A 20,070-nucleotide genomic window follows, 5' to 3' on the forward strand; every position below is an offset into this window, starting at 1 on the left:
GGTTGATGGTACCTACCGCGATAGTACCTACCTGGTTATAACAGAAAAAGAAAGATACAGCAAGATAAAAAAAAACTGCGTACAACAGAAACGAAACTATGATTAGTCTACATGAGATGGCTCTCCGAACGAAAAAGATATGCAGAAAGCAAAGATAATCATGGGGCCAATGTAAGCGAACAGACCGAGCGAACGAACGGAAGAACAAGCGAGCGACAGTCCTTCCCTGTTCCCCCCTCCCCTCACCGCAATTCGGTTGCCCGAGAACGCGTACCCTTTCCCTCGGCGCGTTTCATCGCCTTCCCTCGCCGCAAGCCCGAAGACCGATCATGAACCACCGACCAACCACGAAAACGGCCGAAAACACAAAAGAAAGAAAGCCGTTCGCTTTAAATAAAAGCACGTAAAGAGAAACTTGTTTACCCACGCGCTGGCTTAGCGGCTATGGCGTTGCGCTGCTACACCATAGCCGTCGTGGGATCAAATCCCGGCTGCGGCGGCCGCATTTCAATGGGGGTAAAATGCAAAATGTCTGTGTACCGTGCATCGTAGGCACGTTAAAGAACTCCGGGTTGTCAAATTTAATCTGCAGCCGCTCACTACGACCTGACTCATAATAAAATCGTGGTTTTGGTATGGAAAACCCAGAATTCCATTCAGGAGCTTGTTCGGGAGCACATTCATAATCTCTTAACTCAGAATCACTGTTAGGTTCAATACATCTGTTACGCGCACTCGATTGGCGTTAACACGGAATAGCTACTTACTTGTGTCATCTACGTTTAGTGTCTTGTTTTATTGATCAAAACGATAACGAATTCGCGCAGCAAGAAAGTTTATACAGCGGGGCGTTTCGTCAGTGTTAGTTCGCGGACAGTCAAAACCAACCACTGATGGCGTGTTTTTAGCATCTGTCCACTCTGTATCCACTTTTGTTGTCTTTTTATTACGATAGAAATTATATGAACATTCTAGGCGCGTTCCACCATCATTGTAGCGCCACCACCGTCGCCGTCGCCGTGATGTTCCGCATCAAGTCTAAGTGTGATAACAGACTGGCCGCACGCCGTATACAGAGTGCGCGAGTGAAAATGTGCGAGGGTGAGCCGAGGATGGTGGCTCGATCTGGTGCGCTAAAGCGAGGAAGGCGGGAAGGAAGCGCCGCGTCTTCCATCGCGCACCAAGCACCGAGAGGGTGGGGCGCACAACTCTGGCTTTATATTGAAACGCGGGCTTTATATTGAAAGCGTTCTGCGATGGGGACAAAGTCTAGGTGTAGTGGGGTTAATAGCTTAGTGTGCGCTCTGTTCTCGCCGCTTAGGTTGCGTTGAAGCGAAATGCAGCACAAAGTTCACTTCGGTCGATGCGGCTGCGCTTCCTCACGCCAGTGTTTTGACAGAAAGTGCACGCGGTCTTCGAGTGAGACATGTTCAGTTTGCCTGAGCGCGCATGCCAACACCCTTGTTTATTTAGTAAGCACATTTTGGCAAGCTTATAGATCCCATCAAAATACTGTCTAATAATTTGCTATCGAAATTGATACTTCGCCTTTCGAACGACGCTGCGACTTTTTTACTGCGCATTTTTTACTTTTTTTTTACTTTTTTACAGCGAAAAATGGGCATTTCTCTCTGTTTATTTCAGGGTGACCTTACATACGAGTCACTGCAAGAAATGCCCTTCCTCGAGGCATGCATCAAGGAGGCGATGCGCCTCACCGCAACGGAATCAGTGTAAGTGTAGCAGTTGCGGTGTGGTTCATTTTAATTTTATACAAGCTGAAAGCTTGCTGCGCCTACACAAACAGCAGTCATTAAGTAAAGCCAATAATGTTGTAAACCGCATGATCTTCCGCTTTTTTGGGGCAGAGCATTTCATTATTCAGTCTCGCCAAAGCTCGCTCCTGGAGCGGCGGTGAATATTGCTTCAAAAAGCATGCTCTGTTTATGTCTGGTTCGAGAAAATAAGTTCTTGGCCTGAAAAACCTGGCCATGAATAACTACGGTGAGCTTTGTTCGCACTGCTAACTAAGGTAACGTAGCACGAACTACGCCCCTTACAAAAAATTTTATAGACAGTCTATAGACAGTCTGCCTATGAAGTCTATGAAGTCTTCGAAATCTATAGACATTTCTTTAAACGTCTATAGAGAGTCTATAGACTTATGGCCAGACACTTCTTTTAGACTTGTCTACAGGAAGTCTGGGTCTATAGACTGTCTATTGACAGTCTACAGACCCAGACTATCTATAGACAGTCTATAGGCTTATGGCCATGCAATTTTTATAGACCCAGACTGTCTATAGACAGTCTATAGACTTATGACTATAAACCTTTATAGACTAGTCTATAAAATGTCTAGGTCTATAGACTGTCTATACATTAATAAAAACACGTTTGCAGACAATCTGCACAATGTCTATAGACAGAAGTGTATAGGCTTATATAGTTCCTCTTTTGTAGACTGAAGTCAGTGGAATGCATTAGACAAACGTCTATAGACTATCTGTAAACATATGGGCTTCCACTTTTTACAGATTGTCTATACAATGCCAGTGTCTATAGACATTCTCTAGACTATCTATAGAATAATGCAAATTCACGTTTGTAGACAAATCTCTGCAGAATGTCTAGACAAAGTGTATGGGGTTACACAGCTCTACTTTTGTAGACTGAAGTCGATGGAATGCCTATAGACAAATGTCTACAGATAGTCTAAGGACATTTGCTTAAATATACTTCATAGACTTAACAAAAATCGAACTGAACAGCAGTTATACTTTTGTAGACTGAAGTCTATAAAATGTCTATCAGCAAATGTCTATAAAATATCGATAGACATTTGTCTGTAGAGATTGCATAGACTTTAGTCTACAAAAATGGAACCATATACAGTTTTACTTTTGCCGACTGAAGTCTATAAAATGTCCATAAGCAAATGTCTATAGACTATCTATAGACATTTGAATATAGACATTCTATAAATTTCAGTCTACAAAAGTAGAACTGTCTAAACCCATACACTTTTGTCTATAGAGATTATAGAGACATTTGTCTACAAAGGTGCATTCTCATTAGTCTGTAGACAGTCTATAGAGTGTCTATAGATTCAGATATGTTATAAACAAGTTTACAAAAAGTGTAAAGCCATAAGTCCATAGACTGAAGAAAATTCCTGCCGATCAGTCTATAGCTGATCCATGGACTTTAGCGTTACACTATTCGTCAATTATTGTCTACAGAGGGTGTCTGAGCTAACATAAATTACGTGAGATTGTTCAACGCAGAATAATGTAAAAAAGAGGGTGCAGTAAGATCCGAATTTAAGACTTATGGTCTTCAGCCGTTAAAGATTTGACATTTAGGTTTTTTATAATAGTATATCTTGCACCTTGTTTATTTTAAGTCTTTTTTTTTTTCATTGCCCAGGTTGGCTAAAATTGCCAGGATCGACATCCTATATACTAACAATATAAAGCACATTTTGCCAACTATCTTTCGATTATATATTAACACTCACTGCTGACGTTGTTAATAAGCAGTCTATGGGTAATGTCTTTAAACATGTACTGCATCCAGCATGCGTATGGGTACATACCCAGGGAACTGTACATAGAAAATCACGCATGCGGATGGAAGCAGTCCAAAAATCTCAAATTCACGAAGCCGTGAATCTTTATTTAATGCTGCATGAGTATTTCTGCACAAGCATGTTTAGGAAATACTACAGTTGCATGCAATGAATCCGCTTGAACGAAATCTGCTAGCTATCCGCTATCTGCAAGTCAATTTATATTTTTGTTTACATATGGCGGCAAAAATTTTTTGGATGCATATTATGCATGTTCACGTGTTTCTTCTCATCTGTTCTTATGCATTAATGTTGATAAGTTAATAATGCTAATAATTGTGCCCTGCCATTACCTGCAGGGCACAATTGCTGGCAGAGGAGACGCCCGACATTGTGGCTAATGGTTCCCGGTCATCCTCTCCGCATGTCTTTTTTGTTACATAGGCTACTGTGCTTGCAAACACATAAGGCACTCGGATTTACTATCGGAAGGTAAAATTGGTTGATCAACGAATTCTATAAATACTTATTATGTTTCCAAAAGTGACATAAGAATAAGCGAATTAATGTATTTAACTAAGTCATTTATACTGCCAGATGTAACATTTTAATATATGACGGCGTATAAACGTTGTGTTTATGCTACACCTCATTTTTTTTCTGCAAATTTTTGTGTACAGAATTTTGCGTCACTGTACGGAAGAAACCACCGTGGCCAACATCAACTTCAAGCCAGGCATGTGCGTCGACATTCCTTCGGCTGGTATTCATCGCGATCCTGAATATTTTCCTGAGCCGGACAAGTTCAATCCAGAAAGGTACATTAATGCGTAGATGATTGTGAAGGGCTGCATTAGCTGTGAATTTACACGAAAGTATCTTTCTACCGATACTATTACTGCCATTGCACAGACTCAAACGATTAATGTAACTGAAAAAGAAGGACGACTCGCCAGCATTGGAGTAAATGAGACTTATTAAGATTTTAGTATATCGATATCAGTAGTTATACAGGCAGTGCTGTGAGTATTACATGATTGAATGTCAGTTACATTAATCGCAAAACACTTTTGGCGTTCACGTAACATCAATGTTTGCTAGCTAGCTTACTATGGTAACGTGTATAACTGAACATTTTTGTCGTAGTCCGAAGCTCGGTGTATCTCCGTTAGCCGGAGAGTTGTGGGCACAAACAATTCAACAGACGTCTTCGTCAATATAACACCATATGCCTGTTGAGCGCGACCCCGGTTTTAGAGGAGCAGTTGGAATATTCTCGACGCCATAATAACGGACTCTCACCGGTGGTTTACTTGTATCGCGTTATATTTCGTTTGCGTAAGTGCTCACTGCCGTATCAAACATTGATGAGGTTGTTTTTCAGCCAACACCGTTACCGGGGTCGCCAAAATATACGACGACACTTGATTGAAGGTCACTTCACTGCACTACGTTAATGTTGCTTCATGTTGCACAGTCACTGCACTGGTTCAAATACAGTTGAGGGTTATCATCTCAATGCCAATACTCTCACATTCATTTATTGCAACCACCTTCTGTCAAACAGATTCCTACCGGAAAACAAGGACAGCATAAAGCCGTTCACGTTCATGCCTTTCGGTTATGGACCGCGCAGCTGCATTGGCATGCGACTAGGCATGCTGCAGGTGAAGACAGCCGTCGCCTGCCTCCTTCGGCGAGTGAAACTTGAAGCTTGCTCCGAAACTATGGTGGGTACATAGTTTCACAGCAGATTAGGGCTTGACAACTCGCACTTGCTCCTGAGTTAACGCGAATCTTTGTTTCTTCTTTCTTTAATGCGGGGTGGGTCATCATGATGTTGTAGTGGTGATGTGAAGAAAAGGAGAATTTTTGAAGAGGATGTCTCGTGCAGAGGAATATGACTGTGGAGAGGATGCTTTGAGAGGGGTGTAGTATGAGGAATGAAGGTACCTACAGGGCGTGGCGCCGTTCGTTAACCCTAGTGAAGTGCGCACAAAACACACAAGTACTTTCCCCTGCACACTTGGCCAGACCAGATCAAAATGGAGCTCAGGCGAGTGTCGTATATCATGCGTAACTGTACAGAGTGGTGTTGCCTTCTCTGTTGTCTTTCATTCCTCGCACCATCGAAATCCTCAAAACGCATCTTCTAGCTTCAAATGTGCGCAGTAGTAGTAAAAGGTTGAAGCGTGGGAAATCGGGCTTGCCTAATATCGCACATAGTTGAATAATACTGTGGGATTTCAATAGAATACCGAATGAACAGGAATATAGGTCGAGTGGAAATATAGATCGTCCCCCAGCCTTGAATGAGAAAAAGAAAGGAAGGAAAATGGACGAAGCGTGTTTATTTTCACAACGATAGCGATCATTCATCGTCGGATTGGCGGTATAGGGTAGTTATCGGTAGCGAGCGCGCAAGAAGCTCACGCGCAAATTCCCCAAGTGCATCCCCAAGCTGTCGGTCCACTGCAAGACATGATGTTTTACGCGGGTCACACGCTGGAAATTTTCATTTCGTGCCCTGGAATGTTTCTTTCTACATTGTCAGAAACGCTAAACTGGTGTTGGGCGGTCACGTAAGCCGTTCGCTTCGGCGAAGTCTTCAACATTAATTTTGAGCTCCGCTGAAAACCCACCGCCTGCCGCTACTCATCGCTTACTAGTAAAAAATAAAGAAAAAATTTATACGAGGTCGAAAGGAAGAGCGCATACTAGAATAGACAGTGACAGAAAAAAAATGACAGCAAGCACAGCTGGATATGGAGAGGGCTCGGGCCATGCGTTCACCAACATGCATATGCCACATGCACGCCACGCCAGCACGACGAATCACATTCTGCTGAAGACCGCTATGTATACGTCGAGGGGCGACATTAGCCTTCTTTTTAAAGATAATACTGCAGCTTATACTGCGGTTTACACGGTGTTTATTTCTTCTACATATGCCCATACACATTCCAAATCTAAACCGTTTAAGGTTTTAGGCAATAACTCGCGTACATAACTCGGCGAGCGAACGAGGTAACGGTTCAAACATAAACAAACAGACAAACAAACCACTGCACCATTTCAAAGGCTTGGTCTAAAGGCACTACATCTAAAAACGGACATTCGCCAGATTTTCCGCTTCATAGAGCACATAATGCTTTCACATATATATCCGGCGAGCATCTGGCATTGAAATTTAAGGGTACCACAACCCACGTGACCAAGTGAAGACGTCACGTTCTGGGCGCTGGACCTGCTACAGCTCGCAGTGCAAAATCCCACGGTCGAGAGCCACGTCGTCGGACGTAGGCCGCGGCCCACACCCAAAAAATGTACTTTGACCAATTCGAAAATTGAGTTGGCTTAGATTGAAAACCGACCTGGCCTACTACCAAAATTGATTTGGCACACCTCCGAAATTGGCTTTGCGCAATTCGAAAATTTATTTGACCGACATTCAAAACCGACCTGGCTCACTCCCAAAATGACTTAGCCCACCCCCAAAATTTTTGTGGTCCACCCTCAATGTTGTCTTTGCCCAATGCGAGCACATGACCAAGTGCAAAGTATCGCGCGCAAGATTCAGAATGCTTTCGCATTAAATGCACGTGAAGACAGGGCTTAGTGCCTAATGCTTTCCCATTAATAGGAAGGTCAACATATTTGGCGTTGTATGCGGCATCGTTCAGCATCGATATTCTAAGTCAGTCGCTTTTACCGGACGCCGATTGTCCGGGCCAGCGGCAGTTATTTCGTCTTCGCACTTAGGAACCAGTTTTATGTTAATATAAGCCTTATACATCCATCAATATTTTAAAAATTTCTGATACTATTCCTTGCAGTAACCCACCTCGAATTAAAAAAAAAGAGCAAAAGAACACACTCGTCGCTCAAGTGAGCCAAGGTATCTCGGAAAATTATTGACCGAAACCGCAGACCTTAACTTTGGAAGGCACCGCCGCGCATGGTCGTGCGGACCGCTATACATTATTTAAATCTCATAACGGAACAGAACACGTGAGTCAAATGTTTATTCATATGAATACATAACTGCTGCAGTTAATTTAACTGTTGCCTTCGTAGACAAAGTGGAGCCTCGTTAAGGCATAATCGCATTTATTTTGGCTGCACGGCCGTGTTCACTGCGCTGCCGCCTACTTATATGAGCGCACGCCTCTGGAGGAAATGTACAAAAAATTTGGAGGACGCTTAAGCTTCACCTTAAAGAGTGGAACGCCATAGTGCTCAAAGACCCGTTACTGCTTTTCATGCTTCCCGACAACTGCAGCTTCTGTAACCGTAACGTTTACCGGATACCGCTGGCTGCGAACGCTATGCATGAAGGCGAGCTTTCTGGTAGACACGCGGCCTCTTGCGTGGGTCACTCTCCTGCTATTGTTTCGCCCTTTTAATATTTTAGTCTGAGAAGAACTAACATAAAGGACATGCGCTGTCGCCGTTTTGCTTCACTACACTTGTTCGTAGGCTACCGTTCGCAAAGCTGCGAGGAATAACTTTGTAAAGAATGAAAGGCAAGGTTTGAGCAAAGTTGGTGGTACAGAAGTGTGTTAGTACGCGTGCTTCGAAATTAATTCGAAATTTCTTTTGCCAAGGCGACGTGTAACGCCGGGCGCCGGCTTAAAATTAAGTGTAAATGCGTTATTCCGCTTAGTTATTGACGCGGAAGCGTCAATGGCCCATTGAGCGAAAAAGCCGGTGGCATAAGTAGCAGCGAAACGGCACCTGACTTCCCATTGGCTGCGATGGCACGTCACGAGCGCGCGAGTACTGCGCGCCTCCCTGCTCGTGACTATGGCTGGCGCTTCCCGACTCGGGTCTCGATGGTGCAGAACAGGCGAAAGGCAACACTGGCTGCCGCAGTAATGCGACGCTATGTCATCCTCGCTCTCGGAAGCCTGTGTTATCTGCGCATTCCTTGTCCACGCAAGCTCTCGCCTGCCTTCTAATCCGCCTCGGTAAGGTCAAGTCAATAAGCGCCAAGCGTTTCAACGCACTTGCTTGCCGGCTAGGAGTTAACAATTCGAAGGACCGTTCGGAGGCGTTTAATCAGACATTATTGCTTCGCATTCTGAACTCATAAGAAGCGCTTAAGTGTCATCAGATATTGTAAAGCTTCAAGGCGTTTTTCTGGGAAGAGAAAGCCTCAGCGACATAGAAGATACGCCAGCTGTCGCTTTTAAACACAGCGACTGTGATCCAATGCGCTGCTGTCTTCCAGCACAGCTGAAGGATATGTGCCAGGTATTCCGAATCCAAGATTGAGCTGATCAGTGAGGCTAGCTTGCTATTTGTGTTGCCTTTTCTTTCTCTACATCAGGTGGCTGCCGAAGTGAACTTCCCATCTCAGCTGGCGAGTTTCCGTTCATTGATGATGTAGCAAGGTTGTAAAAAGCACGATTATTTACTTTAAGCAAAAAGTGCTTCGGGGAGTGAATGATAGTGGCGGCCGAATAAGTGCCTCACAATTCCATTATATTTTAGCGCAAACTGGCTATCAGATATGTGTAGTTTTGTCTCATAATCCAGCAATGACAGTGTGGGCTCTAATGTCACATGAGGTTCAAGGGCAGTCCCTGCAATAAGACCTCTACCCCCGTGCTGACCACCATAGTGTTCCCATGCATTCATCTAAAAAAGTTACACATTTTTTTAGAAAGCCCACACTCTCCGACTTTTCTCGAAGCCTTTCGGACAGTACCCTAGCTCCCATGACAAAAATTAACCATTCCACAAGCTTCACAATTCCTTTAGCCTCTAAACTTCCATTCGACCAGGCTTGACTAGGCGGCGGAACCGACTCCTTCTACACGCCTTCTTCACGCAGCACCACCTACACTGCCATAGCAATAGGTTTCACCGAGGCGGCTGGCAGCCGCTTTTGCTTATGAAACTAGCCAAACCTTCTAGCTTCTCGAGTGAAACCGCGTCAGTAGAAAAGAAGTCCAGTTCAAGTCAGTATAGCCAAAAAGTAAGAAATATGTGTGAAAACCTGCTTTTCTTCTTAAATATACCACCCCTCCTCCACCTTCTCAAGGGGGTGTACAAAAAGGTTTAAGCAGGTTTACCTCTGCGTCAGTTACGATGGCACTGAACTGCTCCAGAGCGCCAGCAAGTGGCTGCCATGTTGTCAATGAAAGGTGTGTTTTATTCGTTTGCTTGTGTATTTATGTTCTCACAGAACCCCCCCAAGTTCAAGCCACGGCAACTCCTTCAAGTCACTGACGGGCCGATTGTTCTCCGAGCCATTCTGCGCAAAACGCCGGCGAGCTGAGTTGCGCACCAGTTGCGTAGAGGCTTCGTTTGGAATTAAAGATGGCAGCTTCGCACACTATAAGAAAAATAAATGGCTCCTATGCAGACAGCGCGTGCTCCTGGCGGTAAAGAGGTAGCGATGCGGGTATGGCCGATATGGCGGATATTGAAGAACCGTGCGCAACTGTTGATTGCTCAGTTGCGCCATATTGCGCCTAGGCAACCAGGCGCATTTCTCGCTCATCATTTGCGAGTTAACAGGCGTCTCTCTCAGCGTGCGTTCTCTATGCTGCGCTCGTGATTTGAGCTGTTGCAAGAATGCCTATGCGTTGGGTCGCCCTGGGGTACTCCAATACGTACTCTCGCATGAGCAACGGCTTGGGAGTACACAGCGCTCATTAGAGGAACGCCAAGCGCTTCTTTACTGTCCCATCTTTCAAAGCAAAATCGTGCGATGTGGGCCAACCAGCGCACGCAAAGCATGTCAACTGCAGCGGACGAAGCTGCACAAGCTACATTATAACAGCAGATAAACGAGAAGAAAGGAGGTTAACCAAGGGGCCCGATTTTTTGTTAGTCATATCATAAGAAGCCAACAAACACTGACACCATGGACAACATAGGGGAAATTACTTGTGCTCAATAAATAAAAACAAAGAAACGATAAATTCATGGAAATGTATCCAAAAACAACTTTCCGCAGGTGGGGAACGATACCACAACCGTCGCATTTCGCGTGTGATGCTCTACCAGTTGAGCTACCGCGGTGCCATTTCCCCATCCACTTTCTTGGGCATTTATGTTTGCTAGTAGTTGTGACTATTAATGCAATTTCTGTAAGGCCACACACGTCAGCGAACTCACTGCAATTTCCTTCTTTCCTTCCCTCCTCTCTCTCCCTGTTATCTTTGTTTTCCCCCTTTCCCTTTTCCCCGGTGTAGGGTAGCCAACCGGACATGATTCTGGTTAACCTCCCTGCCTTCTTGTTATCTCTTTTCCTCCTATGTTTGCTAGCAGAAACCTGGGAGTGTTAGCCAGCGCCACCACTCACAGATCTTGGCGGCGGACGTGGAACATCCTTTCTGCCTCAGGCGTCACGAGAAGGTGATCTTTTTGGGTTAAGGCAACCCGTCAATAAACCCACCCATGCTAGCTGAAGGCGTCAATGTTGCCGGATTCAGGACTCTCGTTATGTAATAAACGAGAAGAAAGGGGGTTAACCGAGGGGCCCGATTTTTTATTACTCATATCATAAGAAGCCAACAGAACACTGACACCAAGAACAACATAGAGGAAATTACTTCTGCTCAGTAAATGAAAATAAAGAAACGATAAATAATGGAAATGAAAGTGTATATGAAAAAACAACTTGCCGCAGGCGGGGAACAATCCCACAACCTTCGCATTTCGCGTACGATGCTCTACCAGTTGAGCTACCGCGGTGCCATTTCCCCATCCACTTTCTTGGGTATCTATGTTTGCGAGTAGAAACCTGGGAGTGTTAGCCAGCGCCACCACTCACATATCTTGGCGGCGGACGTGGAACATCCTTTCTGCCTCAGGCGTCACGAGAAGGTGATCTTTTTGGGTGAAGGCAACCGGTCAATAAACCCACCAATGCTACCTGAAGGCATCAATGTGTCCAGATTCAGGACCCTCGTTATGTTATAAACGAGAAGAAAGGGGGGTTAACCAAGCGAAGCACCCGAAGTCCTTGTAGGCGAGCAAGGTTTCAGCCGCACCAGTCATGTACAGGTATGTACGTTTTAAAGTGTGTGGTTTAATTACAGGCAACTGAAATTTTTACTGCAACTGCTCGAAAAAGAACAGCTTCTCTGGAAGTCGTGTAATTATTCTGCAAGGTCACGCAAGTCGGCAAGTTTAGCCGCTGGCGCACGTGTGGTTACCGCGGTCGAGAGAACTACGCACAAGGTCGCATTTGCCCGTCAAACAGAGCTGTCGAGTCAACCCCAGGTGTTGAATTCGTTTATTGGACTATCGCGAGTCACATGCGGGGGCAATCGCACTGGCGCTCGCTCGTGCCAGATGGCCGCGAACCCAGCGTTGACTGGCGCGGCGGCCGGTGCTGGCAACGAACTGCAAAGGGAAGCGCTGCTCTGCTAACAGCTGTTCCGTTAACAGTTCTGCCAACTTCCGCACTGCGTGCGCGAAGCGACGACACTCGCAGGGCCAGCGAACAGTGATAAAACTGTTTCACGTTGCGGTTACGAGCAATGCGCTTGTGCACGGCAAAAAGTATCAGTGTGCTCTATCCTGATTTTGCTGTATCGTACATTTTATAAAGCGCAATAAAACTGCCGAAACGGTGCGATGAACCTTTTCCAGACGGTGACAAAATATAATATAGCCAGTTGCGCCTGAAGGACGAGGCACTGACCGCGACAGCGAGATTTAGCGTTGAGGATGGACTTCGTCATTTGAGGCCTGTATTCTGAGACTCCGCCACCTGCATTATGGGATTCAGTCACATGTACGTTTGCTACGCAGGTCAGGGATCCTTTATGGTGGAGTCGAACGGAACGTCCTGCTAAATTTGTATCTTTTTTCGTTTAGCCTGCTTTAAAAATGACGGTTATTGATTCTTTCTTGTAGCATTGTTTTAAATATAACACGTATTTTGACCTCACAACATCGCTAACTCTATAATGGTCCTGAAAGTTGATTTGTGGTTACAACTTGGAATGAACTAAGCTTTTCTGGGCCAATCCCCTATTGTGGGTATGAGCCACGATTTGGATGGGTAACAGCCCCGACTACGGCTCCTCGAACGGCGTTCGCACCTCATGCGGGTGCTACATATTGGCGCGATGCAGCACGCCGGGCAATTTCTGCCGAAACTGCTTTTAAACGTATATACTGAACAAGGACGTCTTATACGATGCCGTGACTCATGCTACCATTTTTTTTTTACTTTTTACGAGTGGTTTGCCTAGTGGTACAATACGAGCAGTCTCCCAAGAAGCGTCAAGAAACAACTGCTTTGAGCCACAAAGCAAGCGGTACGACAAGGGTCACTCGCACCAGCTCGCGAAAGAAAAACTGAAGTCTATAGATAACCAGGGTGTCCCAACTACCATGCACCAAATTTTAAGCATGCACTAATGCCACGTAGCTAGACAGAACCAGGGCATTGCTGTTTGTCGTTGCTTGGAGATACTCAAATTATTCTTCCCCTTCCTCCTAATTACCAAGTTAGTCTTAATTAATTATTGAACTTCTCAAATATTATAATTCGATGCGAAGTGTAAATTAGAAAATTGTAGGGCAGCATGAAAAACTTTCAATACAGCTTTCTGTTGCTCAGTACGTACCGCATAAAAAGGTTTTTCCGAGCGTGAAAGTTTTCCGCAAATACACGCAAAATTGTCGCGACTGGCCGCTCGAGGCACCTTGCGTGTATTCGCGGGCTTCTTTCACGCTCGGAAAAACACTTTTATGTAGCATGTGCTGAGCAACAGAAAGCTGTGTCGGGATTGAAGTTTTTCACACACACACACACACACACACACACATATATATATATATATATATATATATATATATATATGCAGTCTGTTGAATGCGTAGGGAACCATCTCGTGCTATGTTCATGAGAAATGGGCAGCGTTGCTAAATCTCATCAGTTCCCGCTAGTGGACGTACAGGCCATCGTGCGCATTTCAGGCGAGCCGCTTTGTTGCGAGAAGGCATTTCCGAGCGGTGACGCGGCTTCGCAGTACTACTCTGACCGCGCCCAGAACACTGCGGTCTTTTGTACTTTCAAACGGTGTGTCATTAATTGGAGCAGCAATACAAACTGTCTTGCTCTGTCGAGGTGCTATGGGGTCGCCTGTTGTGCGGCGCATCGTTTGTGCATCCTTCGTCTCAATTCGGTGAGACAGTCCTATTGTCCATATATTGAAAGGGCGGCTTGTCACGGCAGCAAATATTTAACTGCGTGTAACCTCCTTGTCGTTTCAATGATCGCTTCCCGCTGCTTAAGAGCCACTCTAGACATTGTTAGGCCTCTGAATACGTGCCAATGTGTTCGTACGTGCCTCTGTTCAATGAAGCTCTTTCACTCTGACATGGGCCACTCTAGATGCGGGGCTGGGTACAGGCGCCGCCATTCGAAGGAACACTTCGACGCTGACTTGCAGCACTGACTACCTGTCATGAGGTCTGTGCTAGTTTTAAAATTATGGGATTTTACGAGCCAAAATTATGATCTGATTATGAGGCACGCCATAGTGAGGAAGTTCGGATATTTCCACCACCTGTGGTTTCTTATTGTGCACCTAAATCTATGTACACGCGTGTTTTCGCATTTCGCCCTTCGAAATACGACTACCGTTGGCTGGATTTGATCCCGCGACCTCGTGCTTCGCAGCCCACCTCCATAGCCACTATGCAACCGGGGTAGATATGTGTGCTGGTTGGTCTTCAATGAACCGTTTAATGCCAACTTGATTCACTGGGCATGTGCCAGCAGGTGTGCGCCGTGCTTCAATGAATGTCTGACGCCAACTTTGGTGACTGGATATGTGCCACTGAGAATGTTCCACTCCTACAATAACAAAAAGCAGCCCTTAGTTAAATTTCGCGGATGCTGAGCGGAATCGAAGCCACGTCATAAGGGTTCGGCAAGGACAGCAACCCGACCCATTTGCAAGCTGCGCCGCAAATAAACTCGGAATGTGGCGCTCTTAAATGAACATCTCGCCAACTCGGGTCACTGAATACGTGCCACTGAGTGTGCCGCCAAGCGATGGAACAATTCTCAGCGTTCGCACGCACCGGCACGCCAGTCTTATCTCGGAGGACTTGTGCCACTAGATCATGCAGTGTGTCCAGAAAGAATGCGGCATAAAAAAATGAGATATCATTTCCGACCCCGTAAAGATATGGTTACGGGGATGTTAGGAGTATGTAAAGACTGTATTTACAATATATATACAGGATGAGTCAGCGTAGACAAGATGGCTGACCGCCAACAACCCGCAGCAGCCAGCGTCTCGCGATCTTCTTCATCTCTTTGTTCATCCTTCCGTAAAAGGACCCCCGGGTGGTGAAGCGCCGTCTCGGCGCATGACAGGCGGAGAAATGCGAGCGAAGTATGGCTTCAGCCGCGAAACGTGCACGACGTCAAACGGCGGCGGACTTGAGGATGGCTCAAACTGTAACGGCGTGATCTTGTAGTTGACGTCGTTAAGTTGACGTAGGACTTCATAAGGCCCTGTGTAGCGAGCGAGAAGCTTCTGGGAGAGGCCGACCCGACGACATGGTGACCAAAGCAGCACGCAAGCATCTGGAGCAAACTGAACATCGCGATGGCCCCGGTCGTGACGCTCTTTCTGCAGATGCTGCGTGGCTAATAAGCGAAATCGGGCGATTTGACGCCCCATGTGAGCGCGATCGATGACTTCGCGATTACTTCTACGAGGCTACAAATGGACCACCTGTCTGTTACCTTGACGACGCTAGTGTTTTTTCTTCCACGTTTGGCAGCCACCTTACTCGACTCGCTGCAATTTTTGCGGTCTTCCGAAAAGCCGGCCTTCAGCGGAACTCCACGAAGTGTCAATTCGGGTGCCGTCAAATTACAGTGTTGGAACACCTCGTTGACGCATCCGGTGTCCAATCAGATCCGGAAAAAGTTCGCGCCGTAATGCAGTTTCCCTGTGCGATGTTCTGCTTCTGAAGTGCCCTGCTTCGTCCAGCCTGTGTTCTTACTTTCGCCGTCTCGTCAAAAATTTCGCCGACATTGCTCGGTCTTTGACAGATCTTCTAAAAAAGAACACGCCATTCTCATTGGGCCCGGAGCAGGCTCACGCGTTCACCGTTCTCATCGGGTTTCTGATCACTCCTCCCATACTTGCCCACTTTGATCCGTCTGCACCGACCGAAGTCCACACTGACGCTAACGGCCACGGCATCGGCGCTGTTCTCGCCCAACAGCAGAATGGTACCGAGTGCGTTATAGCTTACGCCAGCCGCCTGCTGTCACCTGCCGAGAGAAATTACTCCATCACCGAGCGGGAGTGCTTGGCTTTAGTTTGTGCTGTCGCCAAGTTCCGGCCATATTTGTACGGCCGCAATTTTTTGGTCGTTACAGACCACCACGCCCTCTGCTGGCTGTCTTCCCTCCGGCACCCCACAGGACGGCTTGGTCGCTGGTCCGGGTTTTGCGGCTACAGGAATTTTCAGTTGTTGTCAACCATAAGTCTGGACGTCTGCACAAAGACGCTGACTGCCTCTCGCGTCAACCCGTGGATCCCCCTGATACTGTTGCGCATGATCCGGTGAGCTGCGTGATGACTTTGACTAACATGACCGACATGCACGCTGAACAACGCAACGCATCCTTACAGTCCATCATCGCCGGCGTGCAATCTGGCAGCAGCGACGGCACGTGCTGCATGTTCGTGCTGCATGACGGCATCCTCTACCGCCGCAATATCAACCCTGGCTGCCCTGAGTTGCTGCTTGTCTTTCCTCGTCATCTGCGATCCGTCGTTCTCGAACAACTTCACGATGCACCGACGGCGGGCCACCTTGGAATTTTGCGTACATACGACCGCGTACGACGCCGGTTCTTTGGGCCGGGTCTCTACGGCTCTGTGCGTGGTTATGTCTCAACTTACGAATTGTGTCAGCGCCGGAAGAAACCTCTGCTGCCCCCTGTCGGACGACTCCAATTAAAGTTCTGTCTGAAGCGTTCTTTCGTGTAGACCTTGACCTGCTCGGCCTTTTTCCGACGACGACTAGGGGGAATAATTGGATCGCCGTCGCTACTGATTACGCAACACGCTACGCGATAACAAAGGCGTTGCCGACTAGTTGCGCAACAGACGTCGCCGATTTTCTCCTTCACGACGTCATTCTCCAGCACGGTGCACCTCGACAGTTACTTACAGACCGCGGCCGCTCGTTCTTGTCTCGAGTTGTGGACGACCTACTCCGCTCTTGTGCGACTGAGCACAAGTTGTACACCGCCTACCACCCATAAACGAACGGTCTTACTGAACGTCTCAACCGAACACTCAAAGAGATGCTGTCAACGTACATTTCCAACGATCACCGTGACTGGGACGCCACGCTGGCCTACGTGACATTCACGTATGACTCGTCCCGACATGACACAGCAGGATATTCACCCTTTTATCTTTTGTATGGTCGCGACCTCACATTTATATTTGACACCATCCTACCTTCTGTGCCCCGCGTTGCCACTGAGTACACTCGCGAAGTCATCGATCGCGTTCACATGGCGCGTCAAATCGCCGGATCTGGCTTATTAGCCACGCAGAATCTGCGGAAAGAGCGTTACGACCGGTGCCATTAGTTCCGCAGAAAGTTCCAGGATCCTTGGGCTGCACAACCACAACCGAAGGTGACAGCGACGTAGGTGGCAGCGGTGACGTTGGAGGCGGCAACGACGTTTATCCGGCGTGCTTACCGTCATTCATGGTGCGGATGCTGATGCGACGTCCACTGCGGAGCTTCGTTTCCAGCTGTGGTAGCCCGCACCTCCCACCAATATGTTACGGGGATGTTGGGAGTATATAAAAACTGTATTTACAATATATATATACAGGATGAGTTAGCGTCGACAAGATGGCTGACCACCAACAACCCTCAGCAGCCAGCGTCTCGCGATCTTCTTCTTCATTTCTTCGTTCATCCTTTCGTAACAATATCTCAGTTTTTTATGCCATTCTCTGCTTAAAATCGGATGTATTGTCGCAGCTCCAAGTTAACCAAAGATTGGTAGGCCGGTTTATCCTTGGAAACCCATGGTAAAACCACAAATGAAGCATTGCAGGGTGACATGCGTTGGACCTCTTTTGAAATCAGAAAAGCACTGAGCAAAATTGGTTTTGAAGGAAGACTCAGGAACATGGATTAAAATATATGGCTGGCTAAAGTGCACAAGTATCTGTACCTCTAAAGTGTGGAAACAGAATGGAGAAAGAGGTCAATAAAGTTCGCAACCAAGCACAGGGCAACTGAAAGCATAAATAGACAACCGGGAGAAGTAAAAAAGAATGTGAAAGAGACAGAGAAAGCGAATTGGCTGCAAGGAATGGAAACAAAACGGGCCATGGGAATGTGCAAAAATGGGAAGAAAGAAATTAGAAGGGCAAATATGGACGATAACACAAAGGGCAGTGCCTTACCATTTGAGGCTTGAGCTGGTTGCCTAAAGACAAAAGTATACCGGAGTAAATACTCACTACAAAATGAAGCATGTTCATGCTGCAGCAAAAATGCCGAGGCCACTCAGCACATCCTAATGGAAAGCAAGGAGATTCACCCAGTGAGGCTCTTAGGCAACGTACGGTTTGCAGAAGCACTTAGATTTATAGTGGACGGAAGCAGAAATTGGTCAGCAGTCGAGATAAGCAGACGTTTAGAGTATCGGACGGGAAAAAAAGCAGGCAGGAGATTGATGCTACCGGACCCGCTACAGGCATAGCTAGCGGTACAAGGTAGGCACGTTTTGAGGAACAGACACAAATTAAGGAGATGTACGCAAAAATGCTAGAGTGAAAAACCTCGTAAAGCATACCTGAATAACTCAAGCAGGATAGGTAACTATTTCTGACCACTCCGTCACAAAGGGGATGCCAATAGAACATCGTCATCACCGAAGCGTGAGAGAGGAGCCCGGTTACATCATGACGCGTTTCTCAGCGTTTGCGCGCACCGACGTGCCACGCATTTCGGAGGCCACGCACAAAGCTTCCCGGAGACGAGTCTAGATGGTGCTGAATGTTCTTATGGAAGCGCGAAAGACGAGTCCCGGTGCCGTACACGCCCTAAACGGGACCAGTGTCGACGGTGCCAATACGCTGTGTCGCTATATTGATTCAATGCTAACACACTACCGCCCACAGTCATCGGGAGATGGGTTCTGCCGCACTTTCTTTTATTCTTTTCGTCCTTCGTCATTTGTTTTTGCACGACGGCCGTCCCCCACTGTTGCAATTGCAGCTTGCGACTTGTCGCTTCAATTGCTTATCCAAGAATCGGTTTAATATACAATCCAACATCTAACATTCCCTTGCAGGTTAAAGAACACCAGGGGGTCGAAATCAATCCTGAGTCTAACGCTAAAGTGCGCTTCATAATGAGATCGTCGTTTTGGCACGTAAAATCCTATCATTCAACTAATTTTTAACATTCCCGTCTGATTGCGGCTCCCTTCTCACACACAGAAAAAAAAATGAGCAGAAGAAAACAACAGAAGGACAAGAGAGACAGAGAGAGTGAGAGAGATAATGACGCTCTGTATTTTCCTGTAAACTACAGCGGATTGCCCGTAATGCGATATATAATCGCATTATTGTCGCCAGCGCCCAGTAATGTGCCGTCAGCTGTCGTTTTGTAGAAACACAAGCGCAGTGGGAGTGCCGACATTTAGCGGAAAAGTGTCCTTCTCCCCCCCTCCCCCTGCCCTTTTTTTTCCAACACTGCCAGCCGCGTATCGCTACGAGAGGGGTTCCAGGATACCTGTGACGCGTGTCAGGCGTTCCCGTGTTCCCTCTCTTATTGCTCACAACAGGTAATGCGAGGCGTACGAAGCATCACGACACAGACTACGACAGAACTTCGTTATTGGAAGCATTCTTGCGGCAACCGACGGGCTGTTATACATATGTCGAGTGGCTTCGCGCTTCATATTTCAGGAAATCTGGTGAAGCGCTATATACCACCGAATCTCGCTCCCCTCTAAAGTTACCTTGCACCTTAGGCAAGAGATACAAACACAGCGTACGCTATGTTTCTCTTGTCACTGTTCGTACTTCTGTCATCTGGTTTTTCCTGGTAAGTACCTTGTGGAATTTGTCTTAAATGTTAAGATGTATTCGGCCGATTGAAAAGGAATACTTTAGGTGTCACGAGTTTGTGGAGATTGTCGATTGCAAGACTTTGAAGAAAGGATGGTAGCTTTCGTCTGTTTTGTGCAGAAGAGAGTAACATGTTTTGCTGACATTTCTTGTTACATTGTATTCGGCCGTAAAAAAATTAAAACAGTTAGCAAGCCAAAGCACCGAGTTGCGCGATGACCTTGATATGAATAGACAAAAGTGTATTAGTTAATAATAGCTAACGAAGATAAGCGACTTACGAGATATGAAGCCGGCCGAGATAAAACAATCTTAAGAGAATATGTTTCAGACTTCAGTGAATAGCTTGTTTACGATGTAAGTGGTAAAATGGTTGAT

At 46.5% G+C, this 20,070-nt stretch overlaps 1 protein-coding gene across 5 annotated transcripts in view; it reads left to right on the forward strand.

Moving 5' to 3' along the window:
* The window catches only part of LOC129380551 (lithocholate 6-beta-hydroxylase-like), a 32,288-nt gene extending 22,341 nt beyond the window's left edge, over positions 1-9,947 (forward strand). For all 5 annotated transcript variants that reach the window (XM_072287209.1, XM_072287210.1, XM_055061865.2 and 2 more), the window contains 4 exons: positions 1,645-1,733; positions 4,252-4,389; positions 5,139-5,301; positions 9,765-9,947. In XM_072287209.1, coding sequence (XP_072143310.1) covers positions 1,645-1,733; positions 4,252-4,389; positions 5,139-5,301; positions 9,765-9,857 — 483 coding nt within the window. In that variant the 3' untranslated portion in view covers positions 9,858-9,947. The remainder of the gene's footprint in view (positions 1-1,644; positions 1,734-4,251; positions 4,390-5,138; positions 5,302-9,764) is intronic.
* Positions 9,948-20,070: the final 10,123 nt, after the last annotated feature.

This window comes from Dermacentor andersoni, chromosome 3, assembly GCF_023375885.2.
Source record: "Dermacentor andersoni chromosome 3, qqDerAnde1_hic_scaffold, whole genome shotgun sequence".
Lineage (NCBI taxonomy): Eukaryota > Metazoa > Arthropoda > Arachnida > Ixodida > Ixodidae > Dermacentor > Dermacentor andersoni.